General features: G+C 43.4%; 1 protein-coding gene across 6 annotated transcripts in view; it reads left to right on the top strand.

Annotated features, from left to right (window-relative positions):
• tnrc6c2 (trinucleotide repeat containing adaptor 6C2) overlaps nucleotides 1–16,805 on the top strand; it is a 56,858-nt gene extending 40,053 nt beyond the window's left edge. For 5 of the 6 annotated variants that reach the window (XM_072683297.1, XM_072683301.1, XM_072683298.1 and 2 more), the window contains 18 exons: nucleotides 84–2,309; nucleotides 3,230–3,436; nucleotides 3,887–4,050; nucleotides 4,466–4,543; nucleotides 4,711–4,768; nucleotides 5,017–5,162; nucleotides 5,542–5,688; nucleotides 6,478–6,621; nucleotides 6,753–6,872; nucleotides 7,034–7,117; nucleotides 7,268–7,514; nucleotides 7,954–8,121; nucleotides 8,902–9,084; nucleotides 9,374–9,523; nucleotides 11,243–11,458; nucleotides 11,602–11,675; nucleotides 11,798–11,937; nucleotides 12,201–16,805. In XM_072683297.1, coding sequence (XP_072539398.1) covers nucleotides 84–2,309; nucleotides 3,230–3,436; nucleotides 3,887–4,050; nucleotides 4,466–4,543; nucleotides 4,711–4,768; nucleotides 5,017–5,162; nucleotides 5,542–5,688; nucleotides 6,478–6,621; nucleotides 6,753–6,872; nucleotides 7,034–7,117; nucleotides 7,268–7,514; nucleotides 7,954–8,121; nucleotides 8,902–9,084; nucleotides 9,374–9,523; nucleotides 11,243–11,458; nucleotides 11,602–11,675; nucleotides 11,798–11,937; nucleotides 12,201–12,561 — 4,913 coding nt within the window. In that variant the 3' untranslated portion in view covers nucleotides 12,562–16,805. The remainder of the gene's footprint in view (nucleotides 1–83; nucleotides 2,310–3,229; nucleotides 3,437–3,886; nucleotides 4,051–4,465; nucleotides 4,544–4,710; nucleotides 4,769–5,016; nucleotides 5,163–5,541; nucleotides 5,689–6,477; nucleotides 6,622–6,752; nucleotides 6,873–7,033; nucleotides 7,118–7,267; nucleotides 7,515–7,953; nucleotides 8,122–8,901; nucleotides 9,085–9,373; nucleotides 9,524–11,242; nucleotides 11,459–11,601; nucleotides 11,676–11,797; nucleotides 11,938–12,200) is intronic. The other variant, XM_072683299.1, reaches the window with a different exon arrangement.
• Nucleotides 16,806–17,437: the final 632 nt, after the last annotated feature.

The following is a 17,437-nucleotide window of genomic DNA, read 5'->3' on the forward strand; positions in this document are numbered from 1 at the left end:
TCTTTAGTAAGAATAATTTTCTTACTTATGCTCACCTAGTGCAGACATAGTTATCCTAATCTTGCTTTTTTTGGTCTTTGCAGTGCTTCCCCATCAGAGTGGTCAGGGAGCCCAGGATGAAAATTCCCTTTGGGGCGTCCCAACCACCAGCAGCAGCAGCACCTGTTGGGATCAAGTGATTATTGACAAAAAAGACACTGAAGCTTGGCCTTCCATTTTTCAAAGCAACAGTCAGTCAATAGAATGTACTTTGGATGCTGACACACCAAAGGTTGTCAGTAGCAGCATGAGTATGAGTATGGCTACAGGAGCTAGCCAACATAGTCACTACCCAATCAGCAAAGCCAGCATTAATCATCCTTCAAATATGGTCTCCAGTCAGGGTGGACCTAACCGAGGATGGCCCTCTGAGGTAAAGACTGATTTGTCAATGGGCAGCAGGGGCCAGTCCAGTTGGGGCCCTTCTAATCTAAACCTAAACCCCAGTGCTAACCCTGCTGCCTGGCCTGTACTTGGACATGAAGCCCCAGTGATGGGGTCAGGGCCAGGTGGTATGGGTGGGAGTTCACTCCCTCCCTCCATGTGTGGGCCAGGTGGTGTTGCGCCTGTTCATGGCGCCAGTGGAAGTGGCAACAGTGGATGTGCCAATGGAAACCTTGTAGGAGACTGTGCTTGGGGCAATCCAGACACCCCAGAGCAGCACCAGTCTCCACCAAGCATGTCTTTTAGCCTGGAGCCCTCCAAGCTTAAAACTAATGGACCAAACACTAAGGCAGAGCCAATGAGCCCTGTGAACAGTTGGAGGGGGACCCTGAGTCAGTCTCCTACTGATCAAAGTGGTGGAACTTCTGTCTGGGAAAATGGAGATGGAAAGGGTGGAGAATCAAAAGACTCAGGCTGGGAATCTGGTGGAGTCTCGTCTTGGGGTCACGGAGGAGGAAGTACAGGCTGGGGCGAATGGAACAAGCAGTCAAGCACTGAAGGTACAGGGTGGGATGCCAACAATGGACCCACTCAGGAGCCAATGAGTTCCTGGGGCACTGATGCACCAGCCAGTGAAGGCAGCAGGGGCAGCAGCGAGGGACACTCACGAGGAAGAGAAAGGTCCTCCAGCATGGATTTTCCACTTCTGCCAAGGCAGGACTTAGACCCTCGTGTGCTCTGCAACTCTGGCTGGGGACAAACCCCAGTCCGTCAGCACACGGTGTGGGAAATGGAAGAAAATTCTGACATGAAAGATGAAGGAAGCACTGAAGCCTGGGGTTCTTCCTCTAATGCACCTTCAACTGGATCTGCACCTCCTCCTCCAGGATGTGTCAATCCTAACCTAAATGCGCCACCTAGGATGGACTCTGGGACCAAGAACGCCCCAGCACCTTCTCGAGGTATGCCTACCCCAGGCTGGGGAGGGCCAGTCCCACCCACCACTCAGCCAAGCACTGGATGGGGTGAGCCACCTGCTAACAAGAAGGTGTCCAATGGATCAGTTGGTAATTGGGGTGAGCCAATGCCAGATGGCCCCAGCGCTAATGGCTCCAGTAGCCAGTCTTGGGGTTCAGAGGAAAAAGCACCCAGTTGGGAAGATGGTGCGCAATCCAAATCACAAGGCTGGGGAGATGGACCTAGTGCTTCTTCAGGCTGGGGAAGTAGTGCAAGTGGAAATGGTGGAGAATGGGGTGAGCCTTCAGATGGAAGGAAGAATGGCTCTGGGAGCTCTTCCTGGGATGGAGATGGAGGAAACTGGAAGGAACCTCAGAGAGGCTGGGGCAAAGCACCCTCGGCATCAAGTGGAAGTTGGGGAGACTCCCAGCGCTCCAATGGTCCTGTGCAGGGTTGGGGTAGCAAACCTCAAGAATCCAACAATGGCAGTGGTGGGGTTGGAAGCATGGGTTCCTGGGTTGGAAAAAACTCTGTGAAGCAAGGTGGTTCTGGCTGGGGGTCTGCAGGTAGGCCGGACACAGGAGATGAGGCTACAGGCTGGGAAGAGCCTTCTCCTTCCTCGATCCGCCGCAAAATGGAGATTGACGATGGAACCTCCACCTGGGGAGATCCGAGTACATATAGAACGTGCATCAACATGTGGGACAGGAATAATCCTGGTTCCCATCCAGGTAACAGTAACAACAACAGCAGCAGCAGCAGCAGCAGCAGCAACAACAACAACCACACAGCCCCTAGCAACAACAATCACCATCACCATCACCCTCACCACAGCCAGGGTCCAACTCAGAATCACTCCAATGGCAACAGCAACGGTTCACCCAACCAGCCTCACAACAGAATGCCAATGGTGAACCCAGGTAAGAAAGGTGATTGCTTTTTAATACAATAATTAAGTAATCAGTTGTTCTTTAACATTTAAACTTGTGGGCACATGTAATACAGTGTGAAAATGTAGTTGTCAACTTATCTTAATGTTGAGTCAAAAAGCGCCATCTGCTGTCTGTCCATGTTAGAGCATTACCAGAACTTGCAGAGCTGTGAAGGCATGTGCTCTGCAGTTTTCTGCTGCCAGCTGGCTCGCAGCCTGCAGTTAAAAAGACATGGCCGCCTTGTGCTTGGCTTGACAGAGTCGGGCCCTCAGGCCCTGCTGTCGGCCCCATGAAAGCTTTTCTATTTCGGTTCTTGGCAGCGCTCAGGCACAATGGCAGACATAGATGTTTGCTGTCTGAATTTTTCTGTCCTGCTGAGAACAAGCCCTGTGCCCACTCACCATTTCACACAAAACCTTTACTTTTTTCTCCCCATTCCCAAGAACGATTTGTCACTGTAACTTGCAGAAGATGGCAAAAACTGTAGTCCTTTTGTCTTTCTTTACTATACCTCTGAACTGGCCAGAGAAACTCAATCTTGCTTTAGTTGTTTGTGATTGATCCATGAAATATAAATCAGTGGGAAATGTACACAAGTCAAGTTCAAGCCTAATATATTGAAAAAGCCCCATGTAAGACCCCATGTAAAGTTATATTGTGTTTTGTAAAGCTAGCGCCACTGACCCAGTTAGCATTGACATATATTTAATCCTGCTGTTATTTAAACCAGTCACTGCTTCAGTTCCAACCTGCAGTCATTTTATCTGCAGTTTGGTGCACATGAAAGTCACCACCTTGTGGCTTCTCAGTAGCAGGGTCTGAGTCAGATCCAACTGTACGCTTGTCTTTTTCTTTCATGGAAATGGTACAATTTGGATTTAAATATTTTCTTATCAAGAGTGTTTTTCTGTTTATAGGTTGGGGTGAGTTGCCCAATGTGCAGACCAAGTCAGAGTCTTCATCCTGGGGGGAGCCTCCCTCCTCCAGCCCTTCAGTGGATAACGGTACTGCCGCCTGGGGGAAACCACCCAGAGGATCCGGGGGCTGGGGAGAGAACTGCCATGAATCCACTGGACCTTACAGCAGGGGCAACGCACCCTCTGGCTCAGGGCCCTGCAAACCAGGTAAGATGGAGTGGTGATCAGTATATTCTTATACCTCTAAAGCTTTAGCGCTCTAAAAAAAATATTCTTACTAAGAAAACTAAGAATGCCTTCTTGCATTATTTATTATTCCTACAATATTTATTCGGTAGTTTAAACTGTTTTTAAATTCATATATTATATTATATATTATATATATTATATATATATATATAATGCACACAGCAAATTTGCCTGTGCTAAATCTAAATGAAACACCCACAGTGTTAATTTAACACTAACTTCTTTGATCGAACACTGGGAACACATTCTTTAAATATCCTCTGTTGTAATTTCAAATCTTGAACCACGGTGACATCTGGTGGTCAGACTGTTTCCTGCACCAGTTCTTCCTCCATATTATAAACTCATTTTGCAGTGGATGGGCTTACATGCCTAAAAATATCTCACTGTTCTTCTTGGCTTTCCCAGCCCCCAAATCTATGCAAGACAGCTGGGGGTCCGGAGGGGAGGAGATGGGCATAAGCAGCAGCCAGTGGGACAATGAGGATGGGGATATGTGGACCAGCCCCACCTCCCAGGACAGCAGCTCGTCCTGTAGTTCCTGGAACCAGTCCAAGAAGGGTCTACAGAAGGTACCAGGCTGCCTGCAGCCATTAATTACACCCTGCTGTGTGACATATTGGGTTACTTAATTGTCAAATTAGGTTAATTAACCCCCTAAAGTCTAAGGATCTGCATGTGGGTCCTCATTTCAGGTGTTTACTCTCATAACTACTCATACTAGTTCCATTACTTTCATAGTAGTCACAAGTGTTAAATGGTAGTTACTGAATACTTTTAAGCTTAAATTAATTCAGTAAACAGTAGAAACTACCAAAGTAACTAGATGAGTTATGTTGTATTAGTTACTGAATTACTTGTAATTATTAAATAATCACAACAAGAATTACCAACTAAATTATGAGCTGCTGCTGAAAAAGGTTTTGCAGTGTTTTGTGTGATGCTGTGTTGTGGGTATTCATCCTTCTGTGTGTTCTCCTCCTCTAGGGAAAAGTATCCACCAAGCAGGATGAAGTCTGGATCATGAATCGACTTATCAAACAGCTCACAGATATGGGATTCCCTGTAAGATATTTGTATCTCAACAAAACTGTAGTTTACTGTACATGTTTCTCCTATTGAATTCCTGTAATTTACACCTCCACAGTTACAGCGGGACATGCTGAACAATGTGGACAATTGTGTGAGTGTGTTTCAATACAAACACATTTGTTGTTTCTTGTGTGTTTCAGAGGGACCCTGCAGAAGAGGCACTTAGAAGTAACAACATGAATCTGGACCAGGCTATGAGTGAGTCATTTTCTTTCTCTCTCAGACACACAGGTTTGGTTTTTACAATAATATATACACACACACACACACTCATACATGCACAGTAGTATAAAATGTATATGCACCTTGTGTCACATGTATATGTCCTGTATGCATTAAAATTTCTCTTCTATGTAAACAGGATGTTTTTGTGCTAAAAATATACGATCAAGTGTGCGCACATACGCTTATGCCCAACACTGACTCATTCCGCCCTCCGTCTGCAGGCGCACTGCTGGAGAAGAAAAGCGAAGGCGACAAGCGAGGGATGAGTATGGCTGATTACAGCAGCGGCATGAATAAGCCCCTGGTGTGCCGTCCTCCGAACCTGTCCAAAGACCCCTCTCTGGACCGAGCCCCCTTCCTGGACAAGGTACATATTTAAAGGAGGATTCTGCTGTTTTGAAAAATGGTTAAGATGATGTGAACAGAGTCATTCAGAGTGGGGTTTGGAGGGTTTTAAGTGAAAAGCGTAATTCTAGAAAAACTTACACATCAACACACACACACACACACACACACACACACACAGCTGTCCTAACATTCCATTTGCTCTGCACACCTCTCACAGCAACATTACAGAACTGTACAGTTATGGTGTTGAAGGGAACCAGTCTAAACCTCTAGAAGCTCCCTTACAAAAAGTTCTACCACTTAATGAAGATTGCTTCCATTCACCACCACTGTAAAGAAATTGGAGTCTGCAAGTTTCTCTGCAGTGTTTTGCTTACTGTCTGTTTGGTGTTTGTAAGGATGGCGGGTTGTCAGACGACACACCATCCTCACCGTTCCTGCCTTCTCCTGGCCTCAAGCTCCCGTTGACCAATAGCAGCCTTCCCAGCCATGGACTGGGCGGGGTCTCCCCAGGACTGGCCATGCAAAACTTGAACAACAGACAGGTGAATGACATAAAAAAATTAAATGTGTATTTGTATTATTTGAACTTATTCTCACATGTACAACACCTACAGTTTTACAGCAGACACTGAGTAACACTTATAATAAGTTGTCACTTTTTCAAAGTTGTTCAGAGCTTCAAGTTATAGAACAGTTCTGTCAGTAGTATAAAAACATTGTATCATAGGAACATCCCGACCCATTGGGTTGCCAAAATAATTGGCATTAGTGTTTTACCTCTTCTCTGGAGTGGTTAACAATAAGAGATGTTGAGAGATGTTATTCTGATCTACCTCACTGGGTCATCTTCTCTCTGCAGTACCACTCCTGCTTAAGTAACTCCACACAATGGCCTTGGCTTTTTATGGGTCTGCCTGCGTCTTCTTTTATTCACTATTAATGCCTGAAACATGCAGACAGGTGACCTCAACCAAGCGTAGTTTCCATTCAGCTATTGAAGCAGTTATGAACCGTATACTGAACCTCCACTTAATTTGATTTAAAATCTCTCTGAATGGTGCAAGGTCAGTGAAACAAATTAGACCCATTTAAACTGGTCTGTGTGGGCCTACACTTATTTTTTAGCTTAATTTCATTTTTGTTAACTGGATGTATTAAGTTAAATATATGAAAGTAGCATAAGAGTATTAAATAGGAAAGATAATTAAGTTAAAAGATATTTTAAGTGCACTGAGCTTGATTGCTATATAAGAGCTAGAACTCTAGTTTTTGTTCAGTTTTTTAATATTGTACATTTCTCTCTCTCTCTCTCTCTCTCTCCTCTCTGTCAGATGAATGGAATGTTTGGCAGTAACGGAGCAGCACAAGCTCGGGCTCTGCAGCAGCAGGCTCCGCCCCCTCAGCCGCCAGTGCCGCCTCTTAGCTCCGCCCAGCCTAATCTACGTGCTCAAGTGCCTCAGTTTCTCTCCCCTCAGGTATGCACACACTGCACCCTGTCATTTCACACTAAACGTACTGTATGTTTGCTTTTGTACTGTTATGTTCAGTTTGTTTGTGCATCATATAAAAAGCAATGTTGAAAGTAAAGATGTTTTTTTGTTTTTAGGTTCAAGCACAGCTCTTGCAGTTTGCAGCAAAAAACATTGGTCTGAATCCTGCACTTTTAACCTCACCAATAAATCCTCAACAAATGACCCTGCTGTACCAGCTCCAACAGCTACAGATGGTGAGTGAGGGCTTTACAGAGGGGCAGGTAGACACTCTTAAGCTACTCTCACATTTCTCTCTGAGCTTTTGTTTTTTGGTGTTTTGTGAACATCCCTCTAATCACAGCATACTCTCTCTCTCTTCTGTTTCTTACTTTCTTGCGGCCTCGCTTTCTCTCAGGCATACCAGCGTTTGCAGATTCAGCAGCAGATGATGCAGGCTCAGCGAAATGTTTCTGGTCCCATCAGACAACAGGAGCAGCAAGTGAGACACACAAACACACACAATCAACGTTTCGATTCTCTCAGATAAAGATTTTATCAGTTCTGAATATGAATGACTTGTTTTCATTTGTAGCTCACGGTCTATGCCTCTCTCCCTTTCTCTCTCTCTCTCTCTCTCTCTCTCTCTCAGGTTGCACGCACAATCAATAACATGCAGCAGCAAATCCAGCAGCACCAGAGGCAGCTGGCCCAGGCCCTGCTGATGAAGCAGCAACAGGCCCCACCCACCCCGTCCCACAGCAGCCTGCATCCCAGCCTCGCCAAGCCGAACCTGGACGTCTTCCCAGGAAACCCTCAGGCTTCAGGCCTGTCCATCTCGGACCTGCAGACCAAAGAGCCGCAGAGTTCTCCCAGTTCCTTCAGTCCCTACTCTCTCTGTAAGTAACACAAGCCTTCTTACTCCTGCATACGTGACTAAAGCTGCAGATACACCACATGACTTTTAACATCATATAAGATTGTTTGAAAAGTGGAAAGTGTTTGACATTAGCTGTTAGTGGAGTTAAAGAGTTTGTGACTCTCGTTGAGTATACGCCTTTATGACAAAAATGAAAGTGAAAGACTAACTGTTTGGAAAAGTTATCAGGAGACTGTGCCCCTTGCCCACTAATCAGTATTCTTGCCAAATGCTCCAGAATATGCAAACTATAGCCAATGAGCACAGACTCAGGGTGACTAAAGGGGCTAAAATGTGGGTTATAACTGTATAGTGTAAATCCAGCTTTAATCATAAGTGCATGTGTTCTAACACTTAATTAACTTGACATACATCATCAGTATGTTTTCCACTCATCTCTCTCTTTTTATCCCACACAGCTGGTTTGAATGGTAATGTGGGTGTAGGCTGTATGGATGTAGGTGGTTTGGCACTGAAGGACACTCCACCCCAGCCTCAGTCTCGTCTGTCCCAGTGGACTCACGCCAGCAGCATGGACTCCCTCACCACCTCCACACCTCACATGGAGACCAGCCTCAGCAAGCATGGTACAAGAACTTCCATAACACAAGACTACAACAATGACTAGAGCTGCAGTCATTAGAAAGCTGTTTTCCTATATCCGTTTTATACATTATATCAGGGGTCTAAAATACATACACAGAAATGAAAGGAAAATTATTTAGTATGTTTATACTGCATAGTACAAACCACTCTCAGTGGGTAATAGGGTCACTTTCTGGTGGACCAAATGTATTGACCCCAATTTGGGCAGCTCTGGTTTACATGGTAACAAGAACTGGAGATCCAGTCTAGGCTCTACACTCAACATATGGGCCAGGTCAATGTATTTTTCCCCATTAAAACTCCACTACATGTCCAGTTATTCTTGAACACTGCTTTTCTAGCTACCTTTTCAATTTTAGTAGCCCATTTCTGGTCTAGCTGACTGTCTCTCACCTCGTTCATCGATGCTCTGGAATGTGTTTCATTCTGTGTAACCCAAGCTGAACATAAAAGCCAGCCATAGGTCAGTTCAGTTCAGTACACATGCTGCTGACCAGTGGTTCTTTTTCCATTGTCTGGATTTTAACTGAACAGGGAAGACGCCTAAAACAAGATGATCTTTCAGGTCTTTGTTTAAACTGTTCATTCAATGTCATTTATATAGCACATTTTACAACAAATGTTGTCTCAAAGCAGCATTAACTGTTTACAAACTCACTGAGCAATGTTGTAATATTAAGATTCTCTTTGACTTATTTTGACCTATCTTTCCCTGTTGACCTGAATGAAAGCAGTAAAAAATGTAAAAAATTTTGTCCCAGGTACTGCAGCCTCGACCCATGTGACCGACAATAAGCAGACGATGGAAGACTCTTTCAGCCCATATAACCTCCTGTCCAGCTCACAATCCCCAAGCAGCCCCCTGGTGGCACCAGAGAGCTGGGCACAGGGCAAGAGCCCCAATGAGAAAATGTCAAATGGGACTAACATCAGCTGGCCTCCAGGTAAGAGACGGTGAAGTGAGCATCAGGAAGGCTTTTGATAGAAATAAAAGAAGTATACTGTAATAATTAAAACACCAAATAACTTTTAGTAAAGAGAAAAGCTCAGCAAAACATGTTTTATGCTGCTTTTTAAAATACATTTTAAATATCTTTGGGAAGAGAATATGAAGCGTAAATGCATGTAAACAGCTTCACCACTTGGTATGGTGCACCAAGTAAATAATTATTTTACAATATAAAATTAATAGAGTACTTTGGTGTGTATATCACTGTGCTTTCCTCTTCTCAGAGTTTTGTCCAGGAGTTCCATGGAAGGGTCTGCAGAACATTGACCCAGAGGCTGACCCCAACATGACTCCAGGAAGTGTTTCTGGAGGCCCCACCATCAACACCAACATTCAGGATGTCAACCGCTACCTTCTGCGGGACAGGAACGGAGGTAAGAGAGAAAATCAGTAACAGTGAAACACTTCTGACATAAACATCCAACACGAACCATCAGCCTCCTCATATCCATGCCTTCTGCTCCTCCTGCTGTGCTGTGATATGTTTTATTCATCATGCTTTAACAGATGTGCTTTTATTAACCAGTTAGAGATGTCCTGATGCTACCATGGTTATTTAATGTTCTGCCAAAACAAACTCTGATCTGATATTTGGATATTTATGGACAAACCAGCACAGTGCACAAACCAAGTCAACCACTAACACTGTAGAGATCACAATAGCTGCTGGGCTGTAATATAAAATACAGTAGTACAGTACACTACACTCATTTTAACTGCTGTGTTGTCTCAAATGTCTCAAAACTGGAACAAAGTTCCACACGTTCTGCATAATGCTATGAAAAAAGAGTGATATTACATCAACAAAGCACTTCAATCACTTATATTTTCCCTGATCACACATTAATGTTTATGATTGTGTCTATGTTGTTTTATTGTTGATATACCTTTATGTTTCCTCCTTGTTTCACATCATCATAGTATAAGCTGTGATCATTACTTCTTGTTTGTTTTTTTCCAACATTACTTTGCTCCTTTCGGATGTAAATGCTCCATAGCCTGGTCGCCCACTGTGTCTCAGAGTGGAGCTCAGGTGTCCATGAGTGAGTGGCCAGGGGCCGCCTGCTCTGGCTCTTTCAGTCTGCCTGTAAATGATCAGGAAGAGGAGGGGAGCACAGGTACTGCCTAAGCCAACCTGCCCCAGCCCATATGCCCTAGTCTATTTGCCCCAGCCCATCTGCCCTACACCTCCTTCAACCCATATATGTTTAAAAATAACTGTTTACATTGATTTAAGAAAATCATGTTTACAACCCCCCCCCCTTACATCATGTTCTTAAAAGCAAGTATATCATTCAAATATAGTATCACGTTCAAGAAGTCTACACAAGAAACCTAGAGTCCGAGACCAGTCAAAAAGCAAAGAAACTATACATTCATCAATAAATAGCTCTTCAACTACATTCAACATGTTTAAATGCAATACCGTTGGGGGGGGTACTACCTATTATCTGTTTATTTCTATTCATATCATATAAATAATTTACAGCTCTCTAATCACAACTCACAGCTGTCCATGATCTAGATAACAGTGAGTCCTACAGTGTCAGAAACAACATAATTAAGTCCATTAGAGATTAGGGAGAGTGTGTGATGATCCAGGCCTCCAATAGGCACCATCTGGGATTCTGAACTTCATTCAAAAGATATAACTAACTTGTCTGGACTGATCAGCAATAAATTGGGTTAATGGTAGACATTGTGCCAAATTATTACTTTACAGTTAGAGCCAGTTGCTGGATTTGTATTTAAAGGATTATCAAGTCTTTATCTTTTATCTTTATCTTTTCTGAAAACTCTTTGTAAGATCAGGTTGCCTCCCACTGCATTGCTGTGTGTGTGTGTGTGTGTGTGTGTGTGTGTGTGTGTGTGTGTGTGTGTGTGTGTGTCTCCCAGAATCCCACCTTCTTACCTATAAATCTATTCCTCCCCCCACACTTGGTTTGGTTTTGATGTGTTTTGAGGATACAGCTCAAATTATTAGTTACTGAGCACTGGAGGTCTTTCTGTTGTTTAGTTCAGTTGTCTTTTTTTTGCTCATTGTCTAAAAAAGTACTTTTTTACATTCATCATCTCTGTATCTCTGTTTCCAGGTAAGCTTCTTGACATGAAGTCCACCTGGTCAGCAGGTCCCATTTCACACACACAGGCGTCAATGTCCCACGACCTCTGGAAGGTTGCTCCAGGAGGTCGGACTTCCACGGCACCATCTCGCCCTCCGCCAGGCCTCACCAACACCAAAACTTCTCAGAGCTGGACATCTGGATCACTGGGCCTCGGCCAGGGCTGGAGCAGCTCCTACTCATCAGGTTTGTTCTCTCCTCTCCAGAACTCTTGAAGCATTTAATACTGTCTAGCTTCATTACTATATCCTCCTCTGTTCCTTATGGAGAGCTTCCTTATTCACTTGATTTCGAACCATAATTTGAAGCAGTTTCTCTTTCTCCTTCAGAGGGAACTGCTTGGAGCTCAGACAGTTCCAGTAGGACCAGCAGCTGGCTTGTTCTGCGAAACCTGACCCCTCAGGTATGTCTGTTTTGAATGTGATCTTATTTTTAAATCGGATCATAATTAATTTTACTACTCATTGGAGGTGTGGTTGTCTATGATGTGCACTTGTGCATGAAACCTGACTTTTTGTGTTGTAGATCGATGGGTCCACTCTGAGGACGCTGTGCATGCAGCATGGTCCTCTCATCACCTTCCACCTCAGCCTGCCGCAGGGTAACGCGCTGATGCGCTACAGCTCCAAAGAGGAAGCAGCCAAGGCGCAAAAGTCCCTGCACATGTGAGATTCATTCATTCATTCATGGACATTCATTACACAGCAGTATAATGCTCATATGATCCACACTCGTTCTGACAGACAGTAATACGCTACAATGGGAAAAGGCATAGGAGAGAGTTAGCTTCTGTTGCTTATAACTTGGGTTGAAGAAATGGCTGAAGTCATCAACTGTAGTAGTTAATTAACTGAATGATAGTCAGTTGCTTGTAAAAGATGGATAAATGAATGTTTTTTATCCAACATCTTACCTCTGCTTGATCTAGGTGTGTTCTCGGTAACACCACCATCCTGGCAGAGTTTGCCGGAGAGGAGGAAGTGACCCGTTTTTTTGCCCAGGGTCAGACCCATCCACCCAACAGCAGCTGGCAGGGCAACGCTGCCCCTGGATCCAACCAGCAGCGCCTGGGAAACCACTGGGCCAGTGGAGGAACAGCAGGCACCAAGACAGTCAACAACCCGGGCACTGGGGGTAGCGGAAACGGAGCGGACCTGCTGTGGGGCGGCGTTCAGCAGTACTCAAGTTTATGGGGTCCCTCTAATGGAGAGGAGACCAGGGTCATGGGGAGCCCAATCCCAATCAACACATTGCTGCCTGGAGACCTGCTGAGTGGAGAGAACATGTAGGGGCAGCGGTCCAGCACCAAAAATAACAAGAAAGAAGAAGGTACAAAGAAAAAAAAAAACAGCGCAAAAAAAAGGAAAAACGATTAAGCAAATCAGTGTGATGATAATCGCTTTGTTTCTACAGAGCTGGAAAAAAAACAGCCCTGTAGGTTTTGGGGTAAGACTGGAACGCTTACCTCTACCTCTGCTGATCGCTTCATCTTTTGGAAACTGAAGACGTTCAGCACATTAGAGCATCTTTTGTTCGTAGACTCACAAAAAAGCAAGAATCAACAGAAATGGAAGCCTTTGATGATTTTTTTTATGATTTTCCCAAAAAAAAGAAATTAGTTCAGGAGACGCAGAGGAAAGGCAGCCATTTCTAAACCAAGCCCAGAAACAGAGAAACCTCACATGGCCCTACAGCCTTCCTGACCGTGACGCTGGGGAAAAGCTCCTGCTACCTTCTTACGTATTTCGACATTTGCGTGGTTTCTTCAGAACTTCTATTAGCCTTAAGTGCTTGTGCTCTTTTCTCTCTCGCTCTCACTCTACTTTAGGTCATTCTTGAGTGTTTTTATTTTTACAAAAACCAACTAAAGAAATTTGTAACTTGCACATTTCTGTTTCTGAGCCAGCGATTGGACCAGAGCAAGCGAAAAAACAAAAGAAAAAAAAAAACATCACCCAGCAGTATGTGGCCTGTCTGCTAGACCAATCAGCCGTGAGCTTATGCATTGAATTCAGTAGTTACACAAAAGGCAGGTACACTGACTCTAATTTAGTTGTTGTCCGTAGATTCAGGCTGTGTGTGAGTGTGTGATGTAATGTTGAAAAATAAGCTAAACATAGTCAAAGGCTGTCCGAGTGTGAATGGTGTGTGTGTGAGAGAGTGTGTATGCCTACAGGAACTTGACCAAGCATCTGTTTGTGAACTCACAAGCCACTGTTTTAACGACCCTTGATGGAAGTATTTCCTTATCAACTGGATTTCAATGCTGAATCAATCAGAACTTAATCCTATCTTTACATGGTTGGAGACATTTCTGGAGAAAGAGGGAAAAAATTCAATTGATGCATTGTGCAATATAAGCATCCACCGCTATCTTCCATCCACACTGAAGCAAACCGAAATGTTTTTTTTTTCGTAACGGATTTGTTTTTAATCTTTTTACTGAACTATGTCGTATCGGAGACTTGTCAAGCTACAAAGACGTTACTTACAGACTTTGTCACCCACCTGGTCTCTGTCTCGTTGGCCAGCGGCTGTGTTCTTGGACTCGAGTGCTTTGGCGTTCTGCTGGAACGTTTCTCCACACGCTAAACGGAGAGGTGAACACAGCACGGAGCAGAGAATCTGGGATTCAGGCACAACACCAAAATGAAAGGTTTTCTTCTAATGCAGTAAAAAAAGAAAAAGGGATCCTTGAATTTTTCTAACATTTCAAGGAGTATTAATAATTAATAAAGCACTTATGAACAGACTGATGCTACAACTGCAACGCCAATTATCCTGACTATGGAGTAAATATATATAAAAAAAAATTTTAAAAAAAGAAGAAAAAAAGAAAAGACTTCTTTGTACCTTAGTGGTATTAAAAAAACAAACAAAAAAAAAAAAACTCCCTTGTTTGCGCTCCCTCGTCGACCCCAGAGGGACTTGAATGAACTTTAAAAACTGCGGGGGGTCAGACTGAAGGGGAACACAAGACTGAATCTACAATCAGACAAAACCTGCAGTATGACTTTGCATTCTTTCTCCTCCTTTAATTTTTTGGACTATATCAAAAGTGAATGTCACTGTTACTCCAAACTTGTTTATGGCCTTTTTCGCCGTGTCTGTATGAGACACCAGACATGGATTGTTATCTAGACGGGGTGGAACCTGAGTAAAACAAACAAACAAAAAAAAAAACACAAAACAGCAAGCAGCTCTTTCCATCGAGAGCAATGATGTGATGGAAGCTGCTGAACCTCATGGGAGGAAAAACCTGAATGCTCGCTATCACTCGTTCCTCTCCTCCCGATCTCGGAATGTCTTTATCTTCTGTCGCTGTGCTCCTAGCCACACGGTCAAAGCCAAAACGAACTGGTGATGACACCTCATCTCTCGAACTCATCGCTGCCCTCTCTCCCTCTCTGACAAAACGCACCTTTAGCAAGAAGCTAAGCAAGAGACAGTCTCACCTCTGGAATCGCCAGTGTTTGTGTATGTGTGATTTAATTTGAATGTTTGGGGCGGGGGGGTTCCTTACCCCTTTTTTTCCACGTACTGTACGATTATGTTGGTCTTCATGCAGTGGGGTTTTCACTGGCACCAAAAGCCCTTCAGTGTTGATATGCAGAAACACTTTACAGTGGTGCCGCTGTAGGCCTGTCCTGTGAAATGCAAACAAGAAACATTGCTTATAGGCCATATTTAGTGTTCTAATTTTAATGTGAAGGTCTGTTTAGAATTTTGCATGTGTGAACAGTGTTTTTTCAAGATTCTTCATGTAACATGTAGAGCATGCATTGGGAAAAAAAGAGGTCTTGGCAAGGGAAATCAGACAAAATACATTCATTTCAATTGTTGAAGGAAGTAGACTGATCTCACAGAGAGGATATATGCACAGATCAGCCATAACATTAAAACCACCTGCCTAATTTGTGCCCCTTCTGCCACATACAGCTCTGGCCTGTCAAGGCTGACTGCATCCTGTGGTATGTGGACACCTTTAAACATTACCATTAGATCCTTGCAAGTTGTGAGGTAGGACCTCCATGAGCATCAATAAGTCTTGACTAACCATGACCCGTGGTTGTCCTCCTTTGTAGGACTTTTGGTAGGTACTAACCACTGCATACTGGGAACACCCCACATGACCTATCTGAGGGAGATTTTTGTAGGTGTTCTAAAACATAGTTTGGTTTGTGTCTTAGATTCTTATGCTTCCCCTTTTTTCCTGCTTCAAAACATCACCTTTAAGAACTGACTGTTCACAGGATCACAGGGTTTTAATGTTATGGCCAATCCTGTTTACTTGATTAAATTGTTTAAATGGGATAAAAAGACATTGGAAAAGGTTGGATAACATTACTCCTACAGTCATCTCAGCTTGAGAACTAGAACACACATAATCTACAGTTAAGGTTGCTACCTTTGCCAAGACATCATTTTTTTGCAGTGTGGATTTGACCCCATCTCTCAAAACAGCTGCTAGGATCCCTCCTCCTTTTTGGTTTCTTTGGTTTACCTCCGTCTGTACAGCCTCCGCTGCCGTCCGCAAATTAGCCAGAGTGCTCCCTGTTCCGTTAGCAAGAGCGCCCCCTTCCTGTTAATAAAAGAGCAGCTCTTACTTGAAACACCCGCTCGCTGAGGGGACGGGTCCTTTTAGCTGCTGGCTCTCCAACCAGCACATTGTTACGTTACTATGCAAAGTTGGGAATTAATGGACACATCGATGGTCGGTGGCCCTTTACGACATTAGTGCCAATTGTGACTCCAGAGGTTGGGCTCCACCCCCACAAAAAACCTCAGGCCTCCAGCATGTATACATGTGACTATTGCTCTCTGAATGCTACGAGATCACATTTTAGGTTCTATCCTAAAGTAGTGTTTGGAGGAATGTGTCATTTCAGCACTCTTTCAGGGCGTAAGACAAAAAGAAGTAAATTTATGGTAATGATTTTGAGCTTATTCGTATTAGTGCATTAATGGCCTAGGGTATATCTAATGTTAAGAGAGAAATATTAGAATACATTTGTTGCAGAAGCTATAAGTAGACTCTACCTGCAGAGGGTGCAGCTGCACTTGCAGCTTCTGTAGATTTACAAAGCCTATTTTCAGTGGGACCTTCTGAACCACGTGCTGCTGATCGCATATAATATTGTCTATGGTCTCATGTGCCAATATAACGAGAGACATAGGGGTGTATTTTGGCTGCAGTTTTTCTTCTTGTTAAATGAACGACTTCATTACTACCAATATGGAGGCACACTGATGTTACTAGTGCGTTTGAGGCAGGATGGGTCTCAATGAGGCTGGGGAAATGCACCTGATTACTAAAACACCTCATTTGCATCACTGAGATAATCCTTTTGCTGTCCTCTTATAGAGCGAGACGTTTTGGTGCATTGGGAATTCGCTAATGATGCACAGGATGTGGCTAATCCCTGGTACTTTTTTGAATACCAAAAAAAATAAATAAATAAATCACATTTTAAAATGTCATATATATATATATATATATATATATATATATATATATATATATATATATATATATATATATATGTGTGTGTGTATATATATATATGTGTGTATATATATATATGTATGTGTATATATATATATATATGTATGTATGTGTGTATATGTATATATATATATATATATATATATATATATATATATATATATATATATACACACACACACACACACACACATACACATACCTAATGTAAATGATGTAAGGGGGGAAAAAACTATGTTTAGAAAAACTGCACTTGCTGATTTTCTCCTGTTTTGCAGACGTGTCCTGTCCCTCATTCTAAACGTCGACTGCATGCAGGAGTGCCTTTTTCTGTATGCTCTTTAAAGTGTTTGTTTGTTAACCTGGGCCCATTGAACTGTGCATTTCCACTCGCCCTGACCGTGAAGGGCCCTTCTGTATCAGCTGTGTTCTCTCCACCTGAGGGAAATCATTTCAACAGGTACAATGACATGTCTTAAGCTGACAAAGGCCGTTCTTTCTTGACGCTCTCGGACTCTGACGGAGTCCTAAATTTAAGAAGCGAAATCACTGTTGCCTGGGTGTGAAACTGCCTTTTTTCAAACTCAGTCAGAAACTACAAACAGACTACATAAAGCCTGTCTAGACCCCAGGAAGCATTCTAATGACACCAGCATAGA

The sequence above is a fragment of the Salminus brasiliensis genome, chromosome 7, assembly GCF_030463535.1.
Source record: "Salminus brasiliensis chromosome 7, fSalBra1.hap2, whole genome shotgun sequence".
NCBI classification, from domain to species: domain Eukaryota; kingdom Metazoa; phylum Chordata; class Actinopteri; order Characiformes; family Bryconidae; genus Salminus; species Salminus brasiliensis.